This window comes from Meleagris gallopavo, chromosome 4, assembly GCF_000146605.3.
Source record: "Meleagris gallopavo isolate NT-WF06-2002-E0010 breed Aviagen turkey brand Nicholas breeding stock chromosome 4, Turkey_5.1, whole genome shotgun sequence".
In the NCBI taxonomy this organism is placed as follows: Eukaryota; Metazoa; Chordata; class Aves; order Galliformes; family Phasianidae; genus Meleagris; species Meleagris gallopavo.
In genome coordinates this window covers 14,183,862-14,206,988 of record NC_015014.2, presented here as the reverse complement: position 1 = coordinate 14,206,988, position 23,127 = coordinate 14,183,862, and the positions used below count along the sequence as shown (strand labels likewise).

At 41.7% G+C, this 23,127-nt stretch overlaps 1 protein-coding gene across 11 annotated transcripts in view; it reads right to left on the bottom strand.

Moving 5' to 3' along the window:
- Positions 1 to 172: 172 nt before the first annotated feature.
- JADE1 (jade family PHD finger 1) overlaps positions 173 to 23,127 on the bottom strand; it is a 147,190-nt gene continuing 124,235 nt past the window's right edge. For all 11 annotated transcript variants that reach the window (XM_019614535.2, XM_019614533.2, XM_019614532.2 and 8 more), the window contains 8 exons: positions 22,622 to 22,779; positions 18,954 to 19,141; positions 15,860 to 16,071; positions 14,571 to 14,738; positions 13,851 to 13,967; positions 10,341 to 10,871; positions 4,622 to 4,739; positions 173 to 3,758 (listed from right to left, as the gene is read on the bottom strand). In XM_019614535.2, coding sequence (XP_019470080.1) covers positions 2,860 to 3,758; positions 4,622 to 4,739; positions 10,341 to 10,871; positions 13,851 to 13,967; positions 14,571 to 14,738; positions 15,860 to 16,071; positions 18,954 to 19,141; positions 22,622 to 22,779 — 2,391 coding nt within the window. In that variant the 3' untranslated portion in view covers positions 173 to 2,859. The remainder of the gene's footprint in view (positions 3,759 to 4,621; positions 4,740 to 10,340; positions 10,872 to 13,850; positions 13,968 to 14,570; positions 14,739 to 15,859; positions 16,072 to 18,953; positions 19,142 to 22,621; positions 22,780 to 23,127) is intronic.

Below are 23,127 nucleotides of genomic sequence, written 5' to 3'. Positions count from 1 at the left end.
GCGCGCCCCACCGCTCCCGGCCCGCCCCTTCCGCCGAGCGCCGCCCCGCCTCCAGCGGAAGGCGCGCAGAGCGCCGCGCCCGCAGCGCTGTGGGGCAGAGGCTGAGCGAGCCACCGGGACCCGCTTGTGTCGAACGGCACCTCAGTAATTACTGCGCGTTCTAAAACATCGCTGTGAGCGTACTGCAAAAATGTACAGCATTTATTCACGTACGGACAAAAAGGCACAATTCTACCGAATATCTTAACAAAAAATACAGCTGTCTTCGACTAGGTCTTTATAAATACTTCAAAAAAGGGGGGAAATAAATACAGGATTGGGCCATGTAATATAAAATAGTCATCTCTACATATACTTTTTGTTTCTACCTGCTCCTCTTCATGCACCTTCTCGATTAATTTCAGCCGAATGGACACCAAAGCCAGGCACGTAGTGAAAAATCTTCTGTACACGGTTTTACAAACGTAACGACCATTTGTTCCAACATCCGCAATTCAGACTGATACACAACATGTATAACCAACCCTTCACTGAGATCTGTGAGTTCATAACCTAACGACTGCCATTCTGGGCAACAGACACAAGTCCAACCAGCCCAGGGACTGACGCACTTTGTCAATCAGCATCAAAGGTCTCTTGGTCAGTCTGCACAAGTAAAGGTAATGCCTAGGAACACACATTCAGCAAATGGTTCCATCCCAACAAAGTATGGGGGTGCTGTATGGTCACTGCTGTACCTCTGCCACCTCCTGCTGAGCGCTGCGAAAGGGGACACAGCTATCCTGTCGAGCTGGCCATCCTGCAGCCATCCGACTGCCCTTGGAATGAGGATGGGGGAAGCGCTTTTTGGTTTTGGTTCAGCGTAACTCGAAACATTAGAAAGCTTATAAACCTAAACATCGGGGAGCAAAACAGGTAAGGCATTCATTCTGCACAACATTAGCAATTGAAATAGTGCAAATTCACAAGGTACCTCTTTCATACTAGAGCAAGGTTACATGCTAGAATCAGAATTTAGATTATTCCATCTATGGCTTGAAGAATTCCCCACATGGTCGTGAGCTTCTTACTGAAACAATGCCTGCCTTAAACGTGTGGCTGTATGTCAGGTAGAGCCATCTGCAGTTACCTTCCGTCTGTCTGCTGCTTTTTGATCACAGAAGTACTTCTATTTTAACAGATCCCAAAAGCAACTACGTAATGTCACATTCACCAGTGCCCTATTGGGCTTCAATCTGTGCAAGTCATGAGGTCAATCCAAATTCCTGGGTCCAGCAATGGTCTTTCAAAAAAACACCGTGTTAAACCAAACTTCCTTTTCTCAGCATCACCCCAGAAGATATCAGAAGGTTCAGACTTCAGAGTTTTAAAACATAAACGACAGGGATACATTCTGTTGCAATATTGAAGTAGTTACAACTTGCATAGCAAGACGGGGTGTTAATAAGCCTTTTTCTGATTGAATCCTCTGGAAGACTCAGTTACGGCAGAGTTCTACTGTACTTTAAAATCTTCCCTGCTCGAGAGGCAAGGGTCTAACAATAAAATGCAAGTGAGCGTGGTTAACAGCAGGCTGGGCTGTTGTTCTTTATGCCTGTGTTTCTCTAACTCATTGCAGCTGAAACCTTCGTTTCACCAGTGCATACCTAAGTTAAATCTACGCAGAATTCCAAAATTTACAGGCTCCTAAGAATCCAGTTACATGTGCACTCTACAAAAAAAGTATCATAATGAACTGTTAACATTATTGCTCATAGCTTTCTTGTTATTGCCATTTGCAATTATTAAAAAAGTATGCATACGAGTTCCCTCTTCCATCAAATCTAGTCCAGAATAGAATAGCTTTTTTTCATTTGACTGTAAAGAGCTAATGACAATTTATTGCCTCTCCATTTTATTTAAAAATATATATTTCTGTCCATTTTAAGGTAACTCTTTAGTGTCATAAGCTGGGCTTTCCCAATGCTTTACCATTAGTGCATATGTGGTGGGTTTTGGAAAATCCTACTGACTGGTGCCTTAGCATTTCGTTGCTTGAATTATCAAGGTGTTTGGGAGGCAGGTAACGAAATGCTGACGGGTTATTCTACAGGGCACAGTAACCTGTGAGCCCGGCCCCTCTCTCAGAACTAAGCCACTGGAGCCTTTTCTCCACACTCAGTCTGAGTACTGTTAAGCTGTTGCAGTGTAAGGCAGCTGCAACCCTGACCTGTCCCTTCCTTTTTTTCCAGTTTAACATCTCGGTCTTGTACCTACACATCAACTCTGGAGCTTACGGAGGGTTTTAAGCTGCCACTTGTGCTCAAATCTAATGCAACAACAAACATTCTGCAAAGAGAAGACAAAGACCTACCACCATCCAAGGCAAGTGACCTTTTGTAGCAGGGCGTAGCAGTGCAATATGGTTAAATTAATAACCATCTTTGATTCAATACACACTAGTTAAATTAAGAGCTTGTGCTTTTTCAGAAAGCAGGGGAAGGGAAGAGAATTTTAACAGTGCAGTTTAGCGAAAAGGGATGATGCTGCCTAATTCCCCACTACTCACCCCAGCCCCTAGATGATTTTGTGACTTACTTTACTGTTCATCACAAATCCTGTTTTAGTAGTGATGCCAATTCTCTGCTTACTCAGGGAAGTTGCAAATAAAGGAGATTCAAACTGGTCACGGAATGAGTTAGGGGGGGCAAAAAAATCCAGCTTTAAGTGTATGTAAACATGTTCATACAGCTCAGGAATAATGGGTTATCTATTTGTCGGTCTGTAGCCACGTCTAAGAACTCTCCCCTCTCACACCAATAAATAAAGTGAAGTTGGTTTGTAGGCAGTGACCACTGAGCATGGTGCCCCATTGCCCAGTCAGGATGCCAGGATGCTTCTCCTAATAATGTCCGTCCTTCTGCTGATAGTGCTGTTTGGGCTGAGCCTCTGCTGTCTGCACTTTTTTTCAGCTACTTCACTTTCAGAGTCGCTCATTTCAGCATCAGGGATGTACCCATCATTCTCACTGTCAGGCTTCGGCTTACTTTTTGCCCTATCCTTCGGTGAAACTCTGCCCACGCTCAGGTAGGGGTAACCGGAGTTCTGGCGGCAGGTCTCCTCTGGACTCTCACCTTGCTGTTGCCTCTCCCCCTTCTTTGGAATTCGGAATCCGCCCCAGTTTTTCACTGGGCTCGTGGGTGTCGTAGGCACTTTAACTACTGTCTGATTGGAGTTTATTTTGACAAGACCCCCATTGCATTTAGGCACTATGTCCCTCCGTGTGCCAGGTGCTGACCTACCACTAGAGTGGTTCACAGCCCTTTTGTTTTCTGATTGCCTCTGAGAGAGTTCTGTGGGTCTCAGTGGTTTGTGGTTTTGTTTAGTTTTTTCCTTTAGTTCTGTCTTGATTACCTCGCATTGTGGAAGATTGTCTCTTGTCTTTCTGTGGTCTGGCACAACTATGCCATTTTTCTGCTGTGCTGATACAATCCGTGTTTCTGCAAAGCTCTTGTCAAAATTTAAAAAGCTTCCTGGAGCTGCACCATCTCCCCTTTGGCTGGGCTGCCTCAGCGTGGATTTGCTACTGTTCCCAGAGCTATTACTTACTCTGTCTCTTTTGTGTGATTTTTTCAAAGAGTGTGTTAGAGATGTGCCCATTTGTTTCCTGAAGAATGCTGAATGCCATTTCAAATCCTCTATCTTAGGGGCATTGGGACCCAAAGATGGACTATTGAACAACACTACGTTTTCCATTGAGGAGAATGAAGAAGGCACACCTAAAGGTAAAAACAAATTAGGTTAAAGTCAAGCAATCCACGTCTAGGCAAATACCACTTTTAAGTAGTACATATTTTAACACTACTTCTGCCAGACAAGTTTCTTCAGTGTAAATGGGCATTTGGTTGGTTATCCAGCACCTTTACATCATGACTATGTGGCTACTACGTCCTGGTTTCACAACACTCTGTTGATGTTGCTGTCTTCCCCATAGCCATCCTACACCCAATTGTATCTGTAGCAAATACAATTCCTAGTGCTGTTACATGCATTAAGGCACAGAAACTCCTCAGATGGGGTAAAATAAGCTATCAGCAAGTCAATGTGATTGATTCTATCTAAAATTAATTCATTACTGAATTCTTTGAGGATAATCTGAGTTAATATAGTAACTCTGAAGTTTCTCCTCTAGGAGGAAAGACTACTTTCGGTGAAATTAGGCAGAAAAAGTATGACGTTTCAAACTACCCTACAATGCAAAGAAACACACACTAAATACTAATGCAAGGGCATTAATAAAACATAAACCCAGGAGATACCATATGGCACTTGAATGTAAGTCATGGTCTCTCAGTCAAAAGGACTTATTGAAGAATCACAATTGACAGGACCTGAAGCAGCAAACCATTCAGTACCCCAAGGATAACACAGGCTTACTGGTTTCTATAGCAATGTGCCCTCCATTAGAGCTATGCAAATTTTTATCTTCTTCCAATCTGCTGATGCATGGTGGACTACATATGATTCTAATGAGAATAAATGAGGCCTTGCTTGTCCTTCAAAATCAGTCGTTAGACTCTAATCAAACACTTCAATGCCTATGCCTGTGTTGTCAAGTGAAAAAGACAATGCTTAAGCATACCTGAAACTCTTTCTTGTTCCAACTGTTTTGCGTAGATGTTAAATATCTGTTCTTGAACTTTGCAAACAGATCTCTTGATTTTTTCCCGTCGAGTCACCATGTAAGTGAGATTACGCACCTAAAAGGCATCAAAAGTGGATGAGTCTCCAAAATTATTCTTAGAAACAGTCTTAAATACCATTTAACTGATGGTTTATCAGATTTGGAAGGCTCACACTGCAGAAGTAACTTCTATGAACACCTGCATTGGAAGCTTACTCTAAAAACTGAGCTAATATTGTATTAGGTATCAGAAGAATAAACACTTGGCATCCTTTAAGCAGAGACATCCCGGAGCCAGTAGGCCTTGAGGAGGACATATATCAGGATGTTTTGAGGATGTTGCCAAGTTGGCAAGAAAACTCAAGGTCCATGTATCCTTAGCTGAACCACCTTCATTATAATAGCAAAAATCACATCCATAGGCCAAAAAGCAATCTCTCTCCTGTATGTGTGTTCATTGACATAATGCACACAAGGCACTGAATCCACTTTTCAGACAGCAGTTTTCTGGAGACCCCGATGGGACAGCTGTGAAGCTTTGCCTGGATAGACTTGCTGGCTGCTGGAGGGAAAAAAATGTTCTCTGAACTCCAAGCATGCACCAACCTACTGTTAAAAGAACTCTGTGAGTCATCTCCCTGTCTGGAGTGATAAGTGACTCTAAGTTGCAGTGCACGATAAAGAAACATTGCATGGGGCATGGTAGTGATAGGTAAATGTATTCTGTAAGCTTTGTGCACGTGTGGACAGTGATGACTGGAGTGCATGAAAGCATGGTTGATAAAAACAATCTTTCTGAGTAACAGTATAGGAACAGGACAGTCTATGTAGTCCTCTCTTGCTCTCTACGAGGATACATCCTGAAACACAAGGATAAGTGTGGTGGGGATCTTCTAACAGAGAAAATTTAAAGAATATTGTACTCAGTGGTGGCTGTAGTATAAATTGGAAGATGAGGAGAAATGGCCAGAAATGCAGACTTCGAATCATAATACAATCTTGGAAATTATTAAGTTTTGTAGAAGGCAGGATAAATGGGGTGACGTCTCATATGCAAATTTTTCACTTTGAGAAATGATCACAAAACAAGGAAAAAATGTTAACTGTTGTTATCTAACTTGAATGTCTTAATGGTAATGGATGAAAAAAAAAATTACCTCGTTCTTCTGCTTGCAATATTGAAAAAAAAAAAAAAAAGGGATGAAGAAGATGTGTCAATGATGATTAACAGAGGCAACAGCAGTGAAGGGAATAGAGAATTTAGTCCTACTGCATGTAGAAATCGAGCACAACAGAACCCTGTAGTACTGGCACCACTGTGACATGCAATAGAACCAGAATGGCACATCAAGGCTATTTTTCTACTTCAGATTTGATGAATTGAAAAGAATCTGCTGGGTCCTACTGTGAAAACCCAGAAAAAACATACTGATCTTTTGAAACGATAATTGAAAAATCATACTCCAGATAAGAGATATGTAAGTGCTGTTGAACACTTAGTTTTTCCCGAAGGAAAATAATTGTGCTGGAAAAGGCTCTGGAGGAGAATGGGAGGCTACATACAAGGGTCAGTCTGCTGTGCTGTTAATATAAGAGGCAAGAAAATTGACCCTGGGACTGAACATTACTGTTAGTGTACCACATACTGTTGCAACGGTGCTGGAGCAGAAAGGACACTAGTGGTTATTCCTAAGCAGGACAGCACAATACCAAGCAATACTGCTCAAACAAGAAGATATAGCAATCAAACTGTCCAATGCATCATTATTATCTTCACATGAAAGATAACTGGTACATGATTGTTTACTAACTACCAAACAGGTGTACTCCAGCTATTCAGACCTGAAGGTTACTCCTTAACAGAACCGAAGCTGGGAGGTGTTTACTGATGGATGCAGCTCGGCTGTGAAAGGAGAACAGAAGGCTGGATACACCACTGTTAGTCTAGAAGAGGAAATAGAGGCAAAACTGCTACCAGTGAACACATCTGCTCAGAAAGCTTGATTAATTGCTTTAACTCGAGCCCTGGAACTATCAGAAGGAAAACAGGCTCATGTCTACACAGACTCAAAATATGCTTTTGGAATAATACAAGCTGATAGTGCAATTGAGAAAGAAAGATGACTTATCTCCACAAGGAAATTCTATACATTGTAGTACAGAGATTATGAAATTACTTCAAGCAGTTAGTAAACCTAAAGAAATAGCAGTGATACACTGCAAAGCACATTGATCTGGACAAACCAATATAGTTAGAGGAAACGAAAAGCACATGAAGTCACAAAAGGAACTGCTCTATCAACAACTGTAGGAGCCTTAGTCACAGTAACAACTTTAAATATCGATAACCCTAAAAAAAATGAAAGCAAGTTGGCTAAACTACTGAAACGCACGAAGAATGCTGAAGGATGATGGGTAACTACAGTTGGACAGCGTGTTGTAACTCTGCAAATGATGAAAGAATTAATCAACTCATCAGAAGACAAATATAGGAACTGAAGCTTTAATTGAAACAGTGAAAAGATACGGTGTAGGAATCAATATGATGCTGATCACTGAGAGTGTTACAGAACCATGTGAAATTTGTGTCAAAAGCAATCCTAAGATCCAAAGACCCCTTCGTGGGGAGGTGAAACCAGGTTTTATGCCTGCGGAATACTGCAAATTGACTACACACTCTCCTGAGCATGTGACTACTGACACCTGCACATCAGGTGACAGATCTACTTTTCAAACAATATTTGAATTATATATCATGTGCAAATTTAGAGGAATGCTGAAAAAGCTTAAATGTTCTCAAATAGCTCTGCATTATTTGTTTCTCGTTGCTTGAGACATAAAAGGAAATTATACTTTATTAGTAGTATAAAAAGTGAAGAGCTATTCAGCAGAATCACTCTTTCTGATGACCCTGCCACTGCCCACGGAGTGATCAAAGTGAAGGCAGGCCTTTCTATTCACACCACAGCACAAGGGAGGCAGCAGGGACTGAAAACAGTAACAAGGTGATTGTTTTGATTATCTCTTGTTTTTCAGAATAATGGCACGGGGAGGGAGACAGCACAGGCAGTGAAGGATAAAGTTCCTTCTTGTCTGGGAATAGCAGAGAGCCATACTCTATTGAAACAAACACAGTGACCACCTGATGCAATGTCTGAGCTGAAGGGGAAACCCAGACTGGAGGGCAACAGCCCTGGGCTGACATGTGCATGCAGATGGACCTTCCAAGGAGTGACAGAGCAGAGTTGCCCAGTTGCCTTTTGGTTGTGGGGATTCCAGAATCTGGGGGTTCCCCAAGGGCCAGAGGGCAGAAGGGGGTGTCCTGGGTGTGCCCAGCTAGAAGAAATCTATGAACAGGGGGCTAGGTTGCCAGAGGAAATCACCATGCTAAGAAATATTCAGCAAACAGAGAGAGAGATTGATATGTGGTACTCTGCAGTGACACAAGCAGACCAATAGCCCCACCTTAAGTCCCTGCAAGGGGAAGAAGCTAAGCAGACTTCCAGCACTCAGGAGGCAGACAGCAAAAAACCATGCAGGATGAGGGAAACTGGATGCTTGTCTCTTCTTGGAACAGGAGCCGCCACACCCTTGCTCCTGAAGTGCTCTTAAGCAACAGTTACCAAGGGATGGAAAGAGGATAGGGTGCAGGTAACAGTTCAAACCTTGAAAAGGACAACCATGTTAGTCCAACCACTGACTACAAGGAACAGACCAGGGCTCTTAAAGCCAGAGGACTACTATCTGCTCCTGCTCTCTCAAGTTGAGTCACAGGAGGCTGCAACTGGGAAATCACAAGATATTAAGAGACTTTATGTCCCTTGGAATGATGTTGAAGGTATCAGAAGTACAGGTAGCGTTCTCCTTGATTACCCCAGTTGGACACTGAGACCAGGCTTGTGGGTGGCAACTCTGCCCACAGCAAGGACATTCTGCACTGGATGATCTTTAAAGTCTCCCTTCTCCAAGCTATTCTACGATTAAGGAGCAGGTCTATTTTAATGTGTGAGGTTTTTTTGTTAAAGTTCTGCTGTATTAGACTTCCAGATCTGCCACAGCCAGTATTACAAATATTATGTTACTGTCTTTATGCTTTGGCTTTGAATTAGAAGGGATTCCTCTAGCCAAGACCCTGCTTGATACAGTCCACGGTCCATGTTCTTTGCCTTATGTGATCCAGCCACAGGACAACAGACACATTATGTCCACAAAATTACTAATTATTAGGTGAACTACATGACACCATTAAAAATGTTTCTGGATGGATGATGCTGTCACTGATGTTATTCATAATCAAGTCTAACATGGCATTTTCCTGAAGAAGATCAAAAACACTTAGGAACCCATTTATTTCTTTTTTTAGCAACCAACTTCTCTTGGATGTTATAAGGGATGAGCCCCAAGTGACTCTTAATATGAGCCCACACTCAAGAGGCAGGGAGGAGGCTGTGTTTCTTCCCTTCTTTTGACTCATGTCTCAACACCCCTGGAAAGGTCCAGAAAAACGAAAGAAAGAAGTCTAGTGTCACCTCCTTTGGTTTGACTGGTGTCTATTTGTCTCAGTCAAGATGTGGCTCAGGTCTTGACTTCCAACCAGCCCTGGTACTGGATTCAACTACAATTCTAAAATGGGGCAGTGATATGGGGGGGGAAAAAGTCCCTTCCCTTTTTTCTTTGATACTATAAATAGGGGTTGCTGAGGGCAGTTGCTCTCTTGCTACTGCTATACCCACTCCTTGCTGCCGCTGCTTGTTTTCTTTGTCACACAGAACACCTCCATATCCAGGCCTGGTGCTGGACCCATGATGGATGATCTCTCTCTCCCTCTTTTAATCTCTTTTGCTCTCTTTCTCTCAAAGCTGTTAAGCAGTGCAAGGTTTACTTGAATTACCTACAGAACTGTAGGAGGGCCAACACATATAAGAAAACTGTTTTATAGTAATCTCTTATTAAAAGTTGATTGTTTCTCCTTGTGTATGGACCTTAACCTAACTGGAGCGATTTGCCAACCTGATCACTCTTCCTTCCATTCATGGGTGGGAAGTGATAGATCCATCTATCAGTGAGAACCAGAGTAGTAAAATATAAAATCAATGCTAGAATAACGTATCCTGTTTTGACACCACACTTTAAAAACCAAAAGCATACTCACATAATAATTTAAGATCCAAAGAACCTAATGATAAACTTAATTTATTTAACAGGTCGAAGGGAAGATAAATCTTGAACACACTGAACAGAAGCATCTCTCAATGTTGTGTAAACAAAAAACTGGTCCCAAGTCAAGGTAAGTTTCATATACTTTCCTCCTTGGGCAGCAAGGAACAGAGAAAGTCCTCACTGACTGAAAAGGTTCCATGTGGGGGTTGTGGTACATTCCACAGCCATTGGCCTTAATCAGTTTAAAAAAAAAAAAAGCATAAGTGCACAGTCCAGTTACAAGGATACTGTATACTGCAAACTACGAGCCCTGTGAATTAACCCTCTGTTTGGAAATGGTACTTGGCATAACCCGAAATTTAGTGTTAACTGTCTTTTACCAGGCTGACAATACAACTTGGAGCAAGGACACAGCATGTAGTGCCTGCATGCAATGGCATTAACTGGGCACATAATTTAGAAACTCAGCTATGAAGCCCGGTGCACGTTACGCAACTACAGGTAGTGCAGAGCTTACCCGCTCCAGATCTTGCCGTAGATGTGTGAAGAGCTGTAGTCTTCTGAACAGAACATCCTGCTCTCGTTTGGCCAGATTATCCTCCTCATCCTTCTTTGGGGTAATCAATGGCTTATTGAAGTTGGCTTTTCTTTTCAGCTTCCAGTACTGGTAAAGGAATCCTACCAGCTCCTCAGGCAACCGCAGTGCTTTAGCCACTTCCAGAGACTCCACAAAAGTATAGAACTCATCCTCCAGCTGCTGGAGCTTCTGCTTGCGGAGACTGACTCTGTGGGCTTCCTCCTGGTTTTGATCCATGCTGTGGAAAGGGTCCATGTGGGCAGGAAGAGAGCTGTCCTGAATCCCATTCCCATTCTCTTGACACAGGTGGTCACTGAAGGTCTCATCATCTGTTCTCTTGGTGGAGCTGTGCTTGGGACAGTATGACTTAAACTTCACCTCATCGTTCTCTGCCAGTATGGTCTTCATCTCCAAGCCACGGTCAAATGCGCAGGTGACATGAAAGGCTGTTCTGCAGTTCTTCACTGAACACTGCAGAAATTAGATTAAAACTCATCAAATATAAATTTAAGAAGCCACACTGCCTATAACTATTTAAGCAGCCAGGACTGCTTTGAAAGAATCGACCCTGTTACCAGCCTCTGCTTCTAAGCAGCCTGTACTTTTTGGCTCTCTTTTAATTAGATTTGCAATTTAGTGCTTTCAGGCCAGGCAACAACCAAGTGGCCCAGTGGGACAGGAGTGGTTAACCCCTCCCTAGCCCAATCCCCCCATTCGGTAATCAGCAAATCCGCAAGAGTAGTGTTCTTACCTTGACTGGAGCCACTTGCTGAGAACAGTGTTACACAAAGCAAAACATTCCCCCTTCGACTGCGTCAGCATGAGAGAGAGGGGAAAAAACAACTTGCCGGCTCCAGGGCAGTTTGATGCTTTTAATTAAAGTCTTCCCAGCACTTGGACCCATGCTACCCAAAAGGCCTCGACTGAATGGGTTACATTTGATCACATTGTCAAAAGTTTATAATATCAAATATTAAATCACTATTTCAGTTGCTACAGCCTTCATTTCACATGGGGCAGAAGAGAATGAGAATTCTTGTTTCTTATAATTTTTTTTCTTCCTTCCCAGTGAGCCATCTGTTCACTGGAGCGATGGGCACTTGTTCAGATGATTCAGCACTTCATTTCAGTTTTAAGTAACTTTTTCTTGCAAAATGCTGTCATAGTTATTACCAGTCAGGTAAAACTGAAACGTTTAAACAAACACACACACACACACACACACACACACACACACACACACACACACACACACACTTGTATCAACTCACACCTCTCCTTTAAGTGAGAAGAATTTGAGGTTGAAATCAGTGTTACTGATGTTAAGTGTGCTTAACTCAAGCCGTCTAACCTTAAAGAAAAAATGCATTGTGCTAGTATGTTTATACAGCACTTTGTAAAGAAGCCAAATATCTTTCCCTGGGTTTTCCTGCTCAGGTTGATTCAGCAGTTTGATTCAGCGGCCAGACGGCATATAAAGAGTACACTAAACTGCAAAAGTTTCCAATGAACATTCATTAATAAATGTAAATATATAAAAGGAATTAAAAAAAAAAATCAACATCTTTTGGCTTTTCCTCTGTTAGTAACAAACAGAGCAAAAGCAGAATCAAACTGTACAGAAGAATACTTGAGCCAGTTTCTAAGCTGCTATCATTTAGAGTACTTAACTCTTAGTGTGGCTGATGTTTCACTGGGAGGAAAGGGACAATTCTGCATCACTGGAAGAAAATCTGCAGGACGTGGGAGCTTTGTTTTTGCCCAGCCTGATGCATACCCCCAGCTGCCTGCTTTTCTAGTTACCATGAACATGTCCTAACATAGCTCTCCAGAGGATCTCTCTCCCCCCCAGTTCAGCCAACTAATGCTATTCCTTCATAGCATAGTGACTTTTTTGATAAAACATTCATGTGTCTGCTGTTTAAGATTTCACAACACACATCTAAGTATTTCTCATTCCTAGCTTTAACGATACCAAGATTTCTACACAATTCCTTTGAGAGGTCAAGAAAAACTGGAATTTTTCTTCTCTTCCCCATAATTTCAAATGTTGAACTGTCTGAAGCAGCAATCATTGTGTATGTCAGCAGAAGGGAGAGGTGTTACCAGAAGAGCTATGGAAGGACACCCCTCTCCCTCACACACATCCCTGCATACAGCTGATCAGTGTTCAGCTTAAACTACTACAGTTACTCCTCAAAACAGGTCTGCAGAATGGACAAAACAGTTTCTCTTGGTTACGTAACAGCTGCCAAGAGAAAAGGGACAGATCTGCAAGGAGGTAGTCTGTTTACAAATTTATATACTGTGGACAGATTTATTTTCTCTGCTTAAAATCCACTACTTTATACATTCCTTGAATGGAAACAAACTGAGGTTTCACTGAAACTACTGCTATGTTTCTGTTTTACAACTTTTTCAGACAATGTCATCAAATGACTCAATGCAAAGGAAAAGGGAACACTTAAGATTTTAAACATTTTTGTGTCATCAAAGCTGAGCTCAGTTGAGCATTAGAAGTCAGAATGATAATGTGGCACTGCTTGTATAGCAGTGTGAGCTTACAGCCAGGAGGTTTGTTTTTGTTGTTATGGTTTTTTTTTTTCTCCCTTGGAAACACCAAGAGCTCGGGAATCTACACACAACCCACGGAGGAAATGGAGCCCATTTCCTCAGCATGTGGCTTACTTGAATCTTGGGGCAGATCAGTAGAGCAATCTGTTTCTTTCTTAGTGTTCAAAGGCCTAGTATTATGTGATCAGATACTCTCCTCGGTAAATTAAAAGCTGGACCAACAATAAAACAAGTCCAGAAAAAAACAAAAGGCCTGTAGTTTCACTGCCCTCCTTTGCAGTAAGAGCCAAGATGGAAATCACTGTAGTCCCAACTATACTGAAAACTCAATCACTCCAATGTTTAGTACCTACAGTTAGAAATTCAAATCTATAACTAAACAATACAGCTAGCTCAACCATCAAAATAAAGGTGTTCACTTCCACTGACTTAAATAAATTCTAAAGGTGCTGTGCATGCCCAGATTTTACTTCTTACAGGCAATGTAAAACACTCACTGAAGTATCCAACTTGTCTTAGAAGTCACCAAATAGAAATTAACATGGATTTCAACACAGAGGCATTTGGCATTCAAACTTCATTTTTGTTCTTGATACATCACAGAAATGTATTTTCTTCCTCTACTCAAAAAAATTTTATTTCAGTGTACTAATAAACCTATCAGCCAATCTAGAAATTAGAAGTCCCGTGGGATGACTTGGTTATTTTTGTTACAACTTTACTAGAAGGAAAGAGCACACTAACTTTCAAAAGCACTTTGTGCGCAATTAAGTTCATAGAAGCAAACATGAAATCAAAGGAGTTTGACTGTGGATACACATCAGGCTTATCTCCTAAAAAAACTACAAAACACAGTCACTGATGCTATTACATTACCTGTATAGAAGCACCAACTTTTTCATTACAAAGGCTGCATATCAATGCCCATCTACTGCTGGGAATATGAGAAACCTTGGTAATGGGCTCCATCTTCTCCGGGCTTCCAATGCTCACCTAACAGAAAAAAAAAACAAACATTAAAAAACAGAGTGATTATTATACCTATAACTGAAAAAGGAAGCAATCTCAAAGAAATCTTGTACTCATACATAAAATGAGCAAGTTCAGAGCTACTCAGCTTGTAAGGAACTAAAGTACAACTTTTTAAAAAAAATGAGTTCCTCGCAGCATGAAAACAGTTTCACAATGAACACCATCAATTGGAAGTTATTGCAGAGGATGAGTATTTCAATTACGAGAACCCATAGGAATTCTTACTGCCATATTTCAATTTCCCCTCAACTTCGGTTTACAAACTAAAATGCTATTTGTGCATTTGTTAAATGAGCATTGCCAGCAGTTATCCCTTCTGATGGCCAATTCTGATTGACAAAGGTTAATGTAATTACTTTCTTTTCAGATGATGCTTCATTCTGCTAGATTTTACATCTAAGTGAAAATCTTTGATACTGCCTTCTTAAGAAGTACCATATATATATATATATGTATGCTCATCATTGCAGCAACAGACACTAGGCTGGACAATGTTTCAGACAGATTCTTCTCTCCCAAAATCTGCTTCTCTGAACACAGGCACTCCAGCAGGTCAGTGCCTACCTCTGGAATCCATAGAGCACAGCTGACGTGAACCCACTTGGTGCCGCTGCGGGTCGGCTTCATGGCACCACCCTTCTTGGGACACAGCAAGCACTTGGGCTGAACACCAAGAGCACAGGTCCTGCACAGCCAGCTGCCTTCTGGCACCTTCAGGATACCATAACAGGCCTGTATTCGGTTATAGGAAAAAGAAAGAAGACAGAGGATACAGCACAAGTTTATGTTACTTCTTAGCTGTTTACATGTTGTCTTTCAAAACTTTCGAGATATTTCCATGGAATTGATAACAGTATAGAAACATCAGTTTGTAAAGAATCTCGGGACACCTTCAGGCACTTAGCCAAACACGTGACCCATTCACTCCTCTAACAGACCTTTCACTGACAGAAGTCATGACCAGTTGCTATACATAAGAATACTGCCCACCCTTCAACCAGGAATTTGTTCCCCCCACTGAAAAGCGAGGCAAATGCCAACAGACAGCTCTGCAAGCAGTGAGAGAGGATGAAGTTCAATATCACAAAGACTACATGTACCAGGAAATGGACTGTATCTATTTCACAAGACGACAACTCCTAATTCAAGAGCTGCGTGATACCCAATGTTATTTCAAAGCACTTTTTCTTCCTTCTTATTCAGAAGGAAAAGTGCAAAATCAGCAACTAAGATCTTTTTTATTTTTCCTCCCAAAAGATTGTCTTTATGGAGACCTCCATTGGTACTCTCAATTTTAACCTTCAGTTGTTGGAGTTGATGTGATCAGAGACTAAAATGAAACTGTTACAGGTCTAAAAACATCAAGGTTACTCTCAAGAGCACTCTGTAAAATACCTTACAGCTTGTAGGTAAGATTTGTACCTTGCAGTTTTCTTAGAAGAATTTCTTTACTGTTTGCACAAATATATCTAATAAACATGTTCAAGTAAATGCCACTCTTGCCTACGAGACAACACAGCTTCCCAAATGCTGAGTGACAAATCAAATTCCTTTGAGTCTGAAGGAAGGACAAGATGAAAAAAAGGCATCTTCCATAATAAGAAGCAGTCAAGAAATACATACAAGGTACGCCAGAATTGTATCTGCTGTTCCATGCTAAAAAGGCTTCTAACCTGCCACAATTTCTCAATTCTGTCATTTCTGATTTCATCCCATTGCTCAATAGAGTGTCTGCAGCAGCTTAGAAGACCAGTGTCTGTCACTGGAAAAATTCAAACTATCATCTTCAGCGGTTTGGCTATCTGTTTCTGTTACCACTCCTACACTCCCTTTCAGTTCCCCAGCTGCCATACCTGGTGCACACAAATATTGCATTTGTCACAAAACACCATTTCGTTGCCATCTTCTCCATCTGGAGACTGACAGACATCACAGACAACATCTTCATCATATTCAATCCCAAGTCCTTCTTCTGTCTCAATAGCATGATTCATGTTATCATAGCATCGTTGTTCAAACTCTTCTATGACCCTTTCCATTGTGTACTCATCCAGCTCAGGCATCCCTGAGAAACAGAATTTGTTATTTAAAGAGAAAAACAAACCACAATGCATGACCATGCACAACTCCAGCTTCTGAGCAACAGCCTAGTAGATATAGTCCAGCTCCCCCCAACCCCTAACACACACATTTCATTTTATCTCTAAACACTCTTGCTCATTCCAGCATAGGCAGTTTCCCAACAGGAAAAAAAAAGTCAAGAAGTCATGTAACTTATTAAATTAATGATATTAATTTAACAGAAGCATTGTATTCAAATCAATTTTTAACTATCACTCAAATTCTGGCTTCCTAGACTTGTACTATTATCTCCTTCTTGGAAAAAGCCTCTAGGGTTCTATCTATCTATCTATGGCTTTTGTTGCCTTTTTGTGACATACATGTTTCATCTCTGATAAATCAAAGACTTGAAAGTGTTTTGAACCAAAACTTGATGAAAGAACAAAAAACAATGACAAAATCTGGTATAATACTTGTAGCCAACTTACAGTTTCTAATAATGGTTGGCTGTAAAAAAAAAATAAGAAAAAAAAAAGAGTAAGAGTTCTGGCCCAGTCAGTGCTTCCTCTCTGTCCTGCATTTCTCACTTGCCATGAGACAGATGTAATACTTCCAAAGTTGCTAATACCAAGCTTTACCACAAAAACAGGAAACACAAACACATGTGAAACTGAGAAAGCTGCATTACTAAAAGTACTCATTTTCCCCTTGCAAAGTCAGTTTAGAACAAGAATTTCCACGTTATTCAATCACTACAATGGAGCGTAGGCTTAAGATGACATCCCGCTTTGTCCAGCTCCTAATGCCTAACACTCACTGTGACATACAGAAGATAATAACCTCACGATGTGTGCTTTAACATGAAAATCCTCCTTTCAGCTCTCCCTGTGAATAACCGAGTCACACACTGCAGAAAAAAAATACCTCCCTAGATCTCAAGCTGGAAAATGAACACTCTACAGAAGTACACCTACCTCCCTTACGGACACACAAACACTTGCACTTAAGTACATTTCCTACTACACTGACTGAGAAGCTGAAAGGCAGTAAATGGGAACATCCCAAATCCCACTGATGAACAAGTGAGCGTTGCCCTGCAGCCCAGAAATGTTACAAAGGCAAAGCAGGCTATCAAAGGAGTTAGAGAAGTTTGCAAGTCAATTCTAACTTCACAATTACTATTTCTTTACAAAAAAAACAACAACAACTCAGAGAGACATCACTGACTGTGCATTGGTAAGAGTTATAAGAAAGGAATGAAGGTGCTGTGGCTTCATTTCAAAGGTTTACATACAGCTTTTTAAAGAAAGATTGTATGTTTTCAATACCTGAAACACTGCAGGTATCAAAGAAAACAGCAGGAGCTCATAGCTTCAGGGACACCATCAAGCAAGAGCTAAAATTACACAACAGGAAGTAGTTCCCTTCTCAATGCCAAAGGCATGATGCGTTCACGTGAAGAGCTATCTGCTGCAGCACCTCATGCCCACACTGCAAGCAGGGTGTTTCTGACAGCTTCCATCTTGGTCCTACGTGTAGGGAAAATATCTGTGGTGTGCCTATGGTGTCCATCTGTGCTGTACTATGAGCTTCATGTACAGGTACAGGTCTGCATGACAGAGAGCCCCTCTTGTGCACTTTATCACAACTGCTTCACTCATTTTAACACCTACCACTCAGTTTAACACCTGGGTAGATCTCCTCTAGTTTTGTCAAGAATAAGGTACATTATCTATATTGGATAGATGGGTATCAATTACAAATCACACAACATACTTAAAATTCTCTTTATAACAAGTTAGACACTTGTTGCTGCTGCTTTCCTGATGGTACCTAGAAAAGTAAACTAAGCTCTTAGATCAACTTTCTTATTATTAGTTTTTCTTTTTTAATTTTCCAAGTTCAGTGCCAAACCTGAACAGACACCTGGAAAAAAAGGCTCGATTAAGAGATTAGGTCAAGTCTGGCTCATCTGTCTCTTCCATACGTGGGTTTAAAAAGGAGAGACTTTCAAAAAGTTATAAATGGTCATTTTTGTGTCTTACCAGGTCTCGAGCTATGCCACACCTGTGCTCAAGCCACGTTAACTCCTGAGACTAGGCAAAACAGGGAACTGCCACAACGCAAAGACAAATCAGCAGTGTTTAACAGCACATCCAAACCTCTTCCACCAGCCACAGGATCTTTTCCCTTGCAAACAATATAGTAAAAGTCCTGTGCTGACTTGGAGACTCTCCAATTCTAGTGAAATCCACTCAAGAAGCACTCATTTTCCAAATAAGTAACCTTGTTCCTTCCCTGCACCTTCCTCCACACAACCTATCCCATAGAAAGGCAACGTTTGCTCCCCCCTGGTGACAGTCGCTCTTCCTGATTCAAAACCTAAGTGCACAAAGCAAGGTTTGGGAGGAGCCTCAAATAAATCACTGCAGTAATTCCTTATTGTTTCATTTCTGTGTGATCAACTGGCCTAAGTTCGCTGTACCTCCTAAGACTCCTCGTCTACTTTCTTTGCACTGAACATCACTAGCTGAAAAGGAGGCTAGAGTTATGTTTGCAGAGAAAAATACACGATTAATGCTGCATGGATTGCTAGCTAGGCAAAGTTTAAACTCTGTGAAAATTCCCTTGTGAAATAGGAAGTAACAGAGAAGATCATGTGGCCAGATTCTGATCTGGTTGAAGCAGATACAACTTGGTGGTTATGAAGACACATATATTAGGGCTTAACTACATCAGGACTGCAGCTACCCGAAGGTGATTAGCTGCTTCTCACACCTCTTATCACCTCTTTCCACCACTGACCCCCCCTTAAAATTCTTCTCAAGCTTGCCAGCTTTGAGACAAAACAAAAACATAAAACCCGCACAAGCTCTCATTGCTCACCCATTTCTTTGAATTCTTCATTGGCAAGTTGCAGCCATGCTACATCCACATCACTGAGGTCGTAGCGGCACACACTGTCAGCTAATGTGCGAATATCAACATAACCCAGCTCTGGAGGCTTCGTGCCTGATGAAGAAATATACTTCCGGGGACGTGTAAATGTGACAGCTTTTGTCTCAGACACAATCCTAAAACGAAGAGACAAGCACATACTAGGTAGAAACGGGTCTTTCAGCATCCCACCTGAAGAATTCAGAATGCCTCATTCTAAGTGGCTAACAATCAACAGCAATCTTCTAAGTGTATCTTGCACCACTGAGAAGGGAACAAAAAACAGAACATACGAATTTTATAAGGGATTTGCAATATTATTAGAAATTAACAGGAGTTGATTAGAAACCCATTTTGTTACCAGAACTATAAATACAATGAAAACTCTGGAGACAGAACTCGGCTACTCTTACCTGAAATTCATGCTCCTTTAAAGCTAGGGTAGATGCTGTATTTATGTAGTAGTGGTTGCCATATACGTGTATTAAACTATTTTAGGACTTTAAAATCTATTTGCTATCTACCAACCAACTACAAATAAAGACATTAATTTTCATGGTATATTGCTTCTGGGTGTTTGGGATGTGTGTGTAGCTACAGCATTGCCATCTTTTTGAAATTCAGAAGAACTTTACCCAGAGAATCAGCAATTCGCAACAGCTTTCCCTTCACTTACCCAAGCAGATCCAACCTCTGGCATCCTGGCTCTGCATTTCCTCTTTCACAGTCACTAATCCCATGCTGCACCAAACACTTTTCTGCAAGTATTAATCAGTAGCCACTGAAACCTATCTCCCCTCAGGGTCTGGAGGCTCCAGTTGACCAACAAGTAAAACATGAGAGTGTATCTGAGCTGCAAGCCAACTGAAATTTTGCTTAACAGCAAGTATTGGCTCTGGAGACAGGAAAATACCTACAGCATTTAACTTACTTTACGTCAGATTCTAGAAATACTGCAATTTCACAAAGTCAGGAACTGTAAACAAAAATGCAATTTGCTAAGGACAGCAGCTGTTCTCCCAGCAAGCTGAAGATTTGCCTCCAAACTTCCAGGCAACTCTGTCAGTTCAGCCACAACGTGGTCCTCCCAGTAGAGGATGCTGCACCTTCCCTAAGTTACATGCACATACCAAAATAAATTCCTCATGCAGCACTGGTACTGAGAACCTCTTCTGTGTTCCAGTCCTACATGAGTGATGGCAACAAGGTGCAGTCAGAGCTTTCTGCTGACAACAGCCTAAGCTTCACAGCAAGGAGGATGTCCTTTTGCTCCTCTATTTTGCTCCCAGCTGTGGCCCTTAAAGTAGAAAGATCTCCTGATCTGTGATCAGTCTAACTGCACATACAGATCTCTGTGAACTCTCTACCTATTTCAGTCTCCTGCACAGCCCTAATTCTTCCCCCCACCTAGTTTAATTCAGATAATAAATCTGAGAAATCATAGACAAGAGCTGCATGCTGAATTCTGAGCTTCTATGGTGCAGAAGGGATTTGTGGCAGAGTAAGAACCTGAATGATTTTGCCAGGCTAACAGCATTGCCAGGGCTCTCCCCGGTTATACTTTGCAGTATTAAAATATTACAAGCTACTACATCTGATGGACAATTTATATTAAACTAGGTACTGCTCATTGAATCTTCTGTACCATAAATTCCTTCCTGAGTACCTCTCTACACCAAAATTACAACCTCTGGGCAGCATGCTGCACGTACCGACTAGATGACACTATAGTGGCACAAAAGAAATAAGCAAAGGTAATTTGGCCTTAAAACAGACCACCCTCATCTCTTTATTTTTGTGGCAGAAAGAACTAGAAAAGTTGTGACATACCTAAAAGGACACTGAAATGAATCTTCTGTCTCAGCACAAGCTTACACTGAAGCCCCACACGGTCTCGCTTCTCTCACCACCCTGACCAAGCTCTCTATGCTGTATTTTCTTCCGTTCTACACCAGCTACTATTTGACTACTACTGACCCAATGTATAGTAACCTCAACCCTCCCTCCCACAGTTATGCACGGAACAGTTCCAGGACTCCAGCATTACTATGGCAGGGTTTCCTAAATATGTTGTGAGAGGACAAACAGGATAATTCTGAGGCATCAGAAGGCTGCTGTGCAGCAGGTATTCACCAACACAAGCATTCAAGACAGTTCAGCAACCAAAAAAAAAAAAAAGTGGTGCCTTCCATCTAGCATCAAACTTCTGGGAACCCTTTTTTCCTCTCCCCTTTCCAGAGCACACTCTGTTGGCCCTTCACAGAGAGTGGCTCCCTCTTCAGTGAGCACCTGGACCTGACAGAACCACTAAACTACCTCCTCAAATGTAAGGCAGATATAGGTTGGTGAACACCTGGGAAGGTCTCCTTTTAATAAAGCCCACTGTTCTCCTGGCCTCCCTGCAGGCTTGGAAAATGCTTCTAAGAAAATACAGTGAGAACGTGAGCAGCTTGTACAAAGTGTGGACATGTATGCAGGTAGTGGGTGAGGTCAGTGTGGAGCATGGGGCAAGTGGGGGGGAGAGGGGCTAAATGCTGCTGTGCCCTGAAGTACATAGCAGATGGGGAAGTTCTGAGTTCTCCTCTCAGTACTGAGCTCTCCTCAGAGCCCCAGGTCTGATCCTTCAGAAGGTGGAAGAAGGAAAGGGTTCATTTGTTATGCAGACAGGTTTTCTTTACTGTACAGACCTGGTGGAACTGGGCAATGGCCTACATATAGGTTTGTGTGGAGAATGCAGAAAATACTAACAAATGTTCCTGTAGTTCCGCTACTCCAATGCTAAAGCTGGTAGATAAAGCCTTAATAGAAGTTTACTCCATATTACTCCGTAAGATTTTTTTGATGCATGTCAGAGACTGCTCTGGCCCTGTTGGCACTGCTGTGTCATTTAGAAACGCCTCATGCACCAGACTGGACTTACTCAGAGATCTAGCTTGCAGAAACGGCAATAATCCTTTCCTCACTTCTAACTCCTGTCCTAACTAAGCACAGAACAGACAGATGGCCGCAAAATGCTCCTGCCCTTACAAGTGGACTGTTTCACTTGAAAAAGAAAACATCTAAGCGTAACAAGGGAAAGTAAATATGGATTTCTTGGACAAGAGCAGGAAAATCTCACGTTAACATATTGTTACGTGCACATCTGGATGATTCTTACAACAACTATAATGAACAACAATGTTCTAAGTTAGTTAAAATGACCCAAAAATAAACAAAACAACAAGAAAAATGCTGTATTTTCTCTAGCCCTTAAATTTGGTTTGCCTAATTGTACCTTGAAAAGAAACCTATGGCTTGGAAGTAAGCACAGGACACATCATACGAGAAATTCCCAGCAATGCTGAATGAGATCAAGCCTGAGTTTAAAACTGGGAAGTATTTTTAAGGCTCTGTCATCACCCTTCATCCTAACATCAGGCCAAAAATGATTCTCTGACATAAATATTTCAACACATTGGCAGAAGAGACCAATTCTTGACTGCTGTGACCATTCAAAAAGCTGAGACACGTTGCTCTTCCTTGCTAGACAATGTGGAACAAAGCTCAAGAAGCCAAGGCAACAGAGACATAAGCTGCTAGCATAAATATGTATTTGTTTTCATTCCTCCAAACTATACCTGGCTACTGGTTCTGGGATGGTCCCTGGGCTAACTGGCACCTGCACTCCCTTTTCCCACTCCTGCCTCCAGGGGTCTGCCAGCACATAGTATTCATCAGGGTTCAGCTGGAAGGAGTCATGTAACTTCATGGCAGTGATCAGGTCCGTTCTGAACACCTGCAAAGAGAGTGACCAAGACAGAAAAAGAGACACTGACATTTGATATTTACACTCTATGATTCACAGCTCCAGGGTAACCATGGAGCACAGCGCATAACAAGGTCACTGTATCAAAAGTCAACGAACCCCTCCCACTGCAGGACAGAAGTTTAGCTTCACCGCAGAAAAAAGGTGCAAATGATTTCAGTTACTTTCTCTATGAATCCTGGTGTTCCCCCCACACATGATGCTGAATGATGCTACCCAAGTTGACCTCCCTCTTGGCTATAGTAAATACCACAGGAGCTTTTAGTCTTAGATCAGCAGCATAATGAAGACTCACTTCTGCTCAAAGTACTTCTTAAA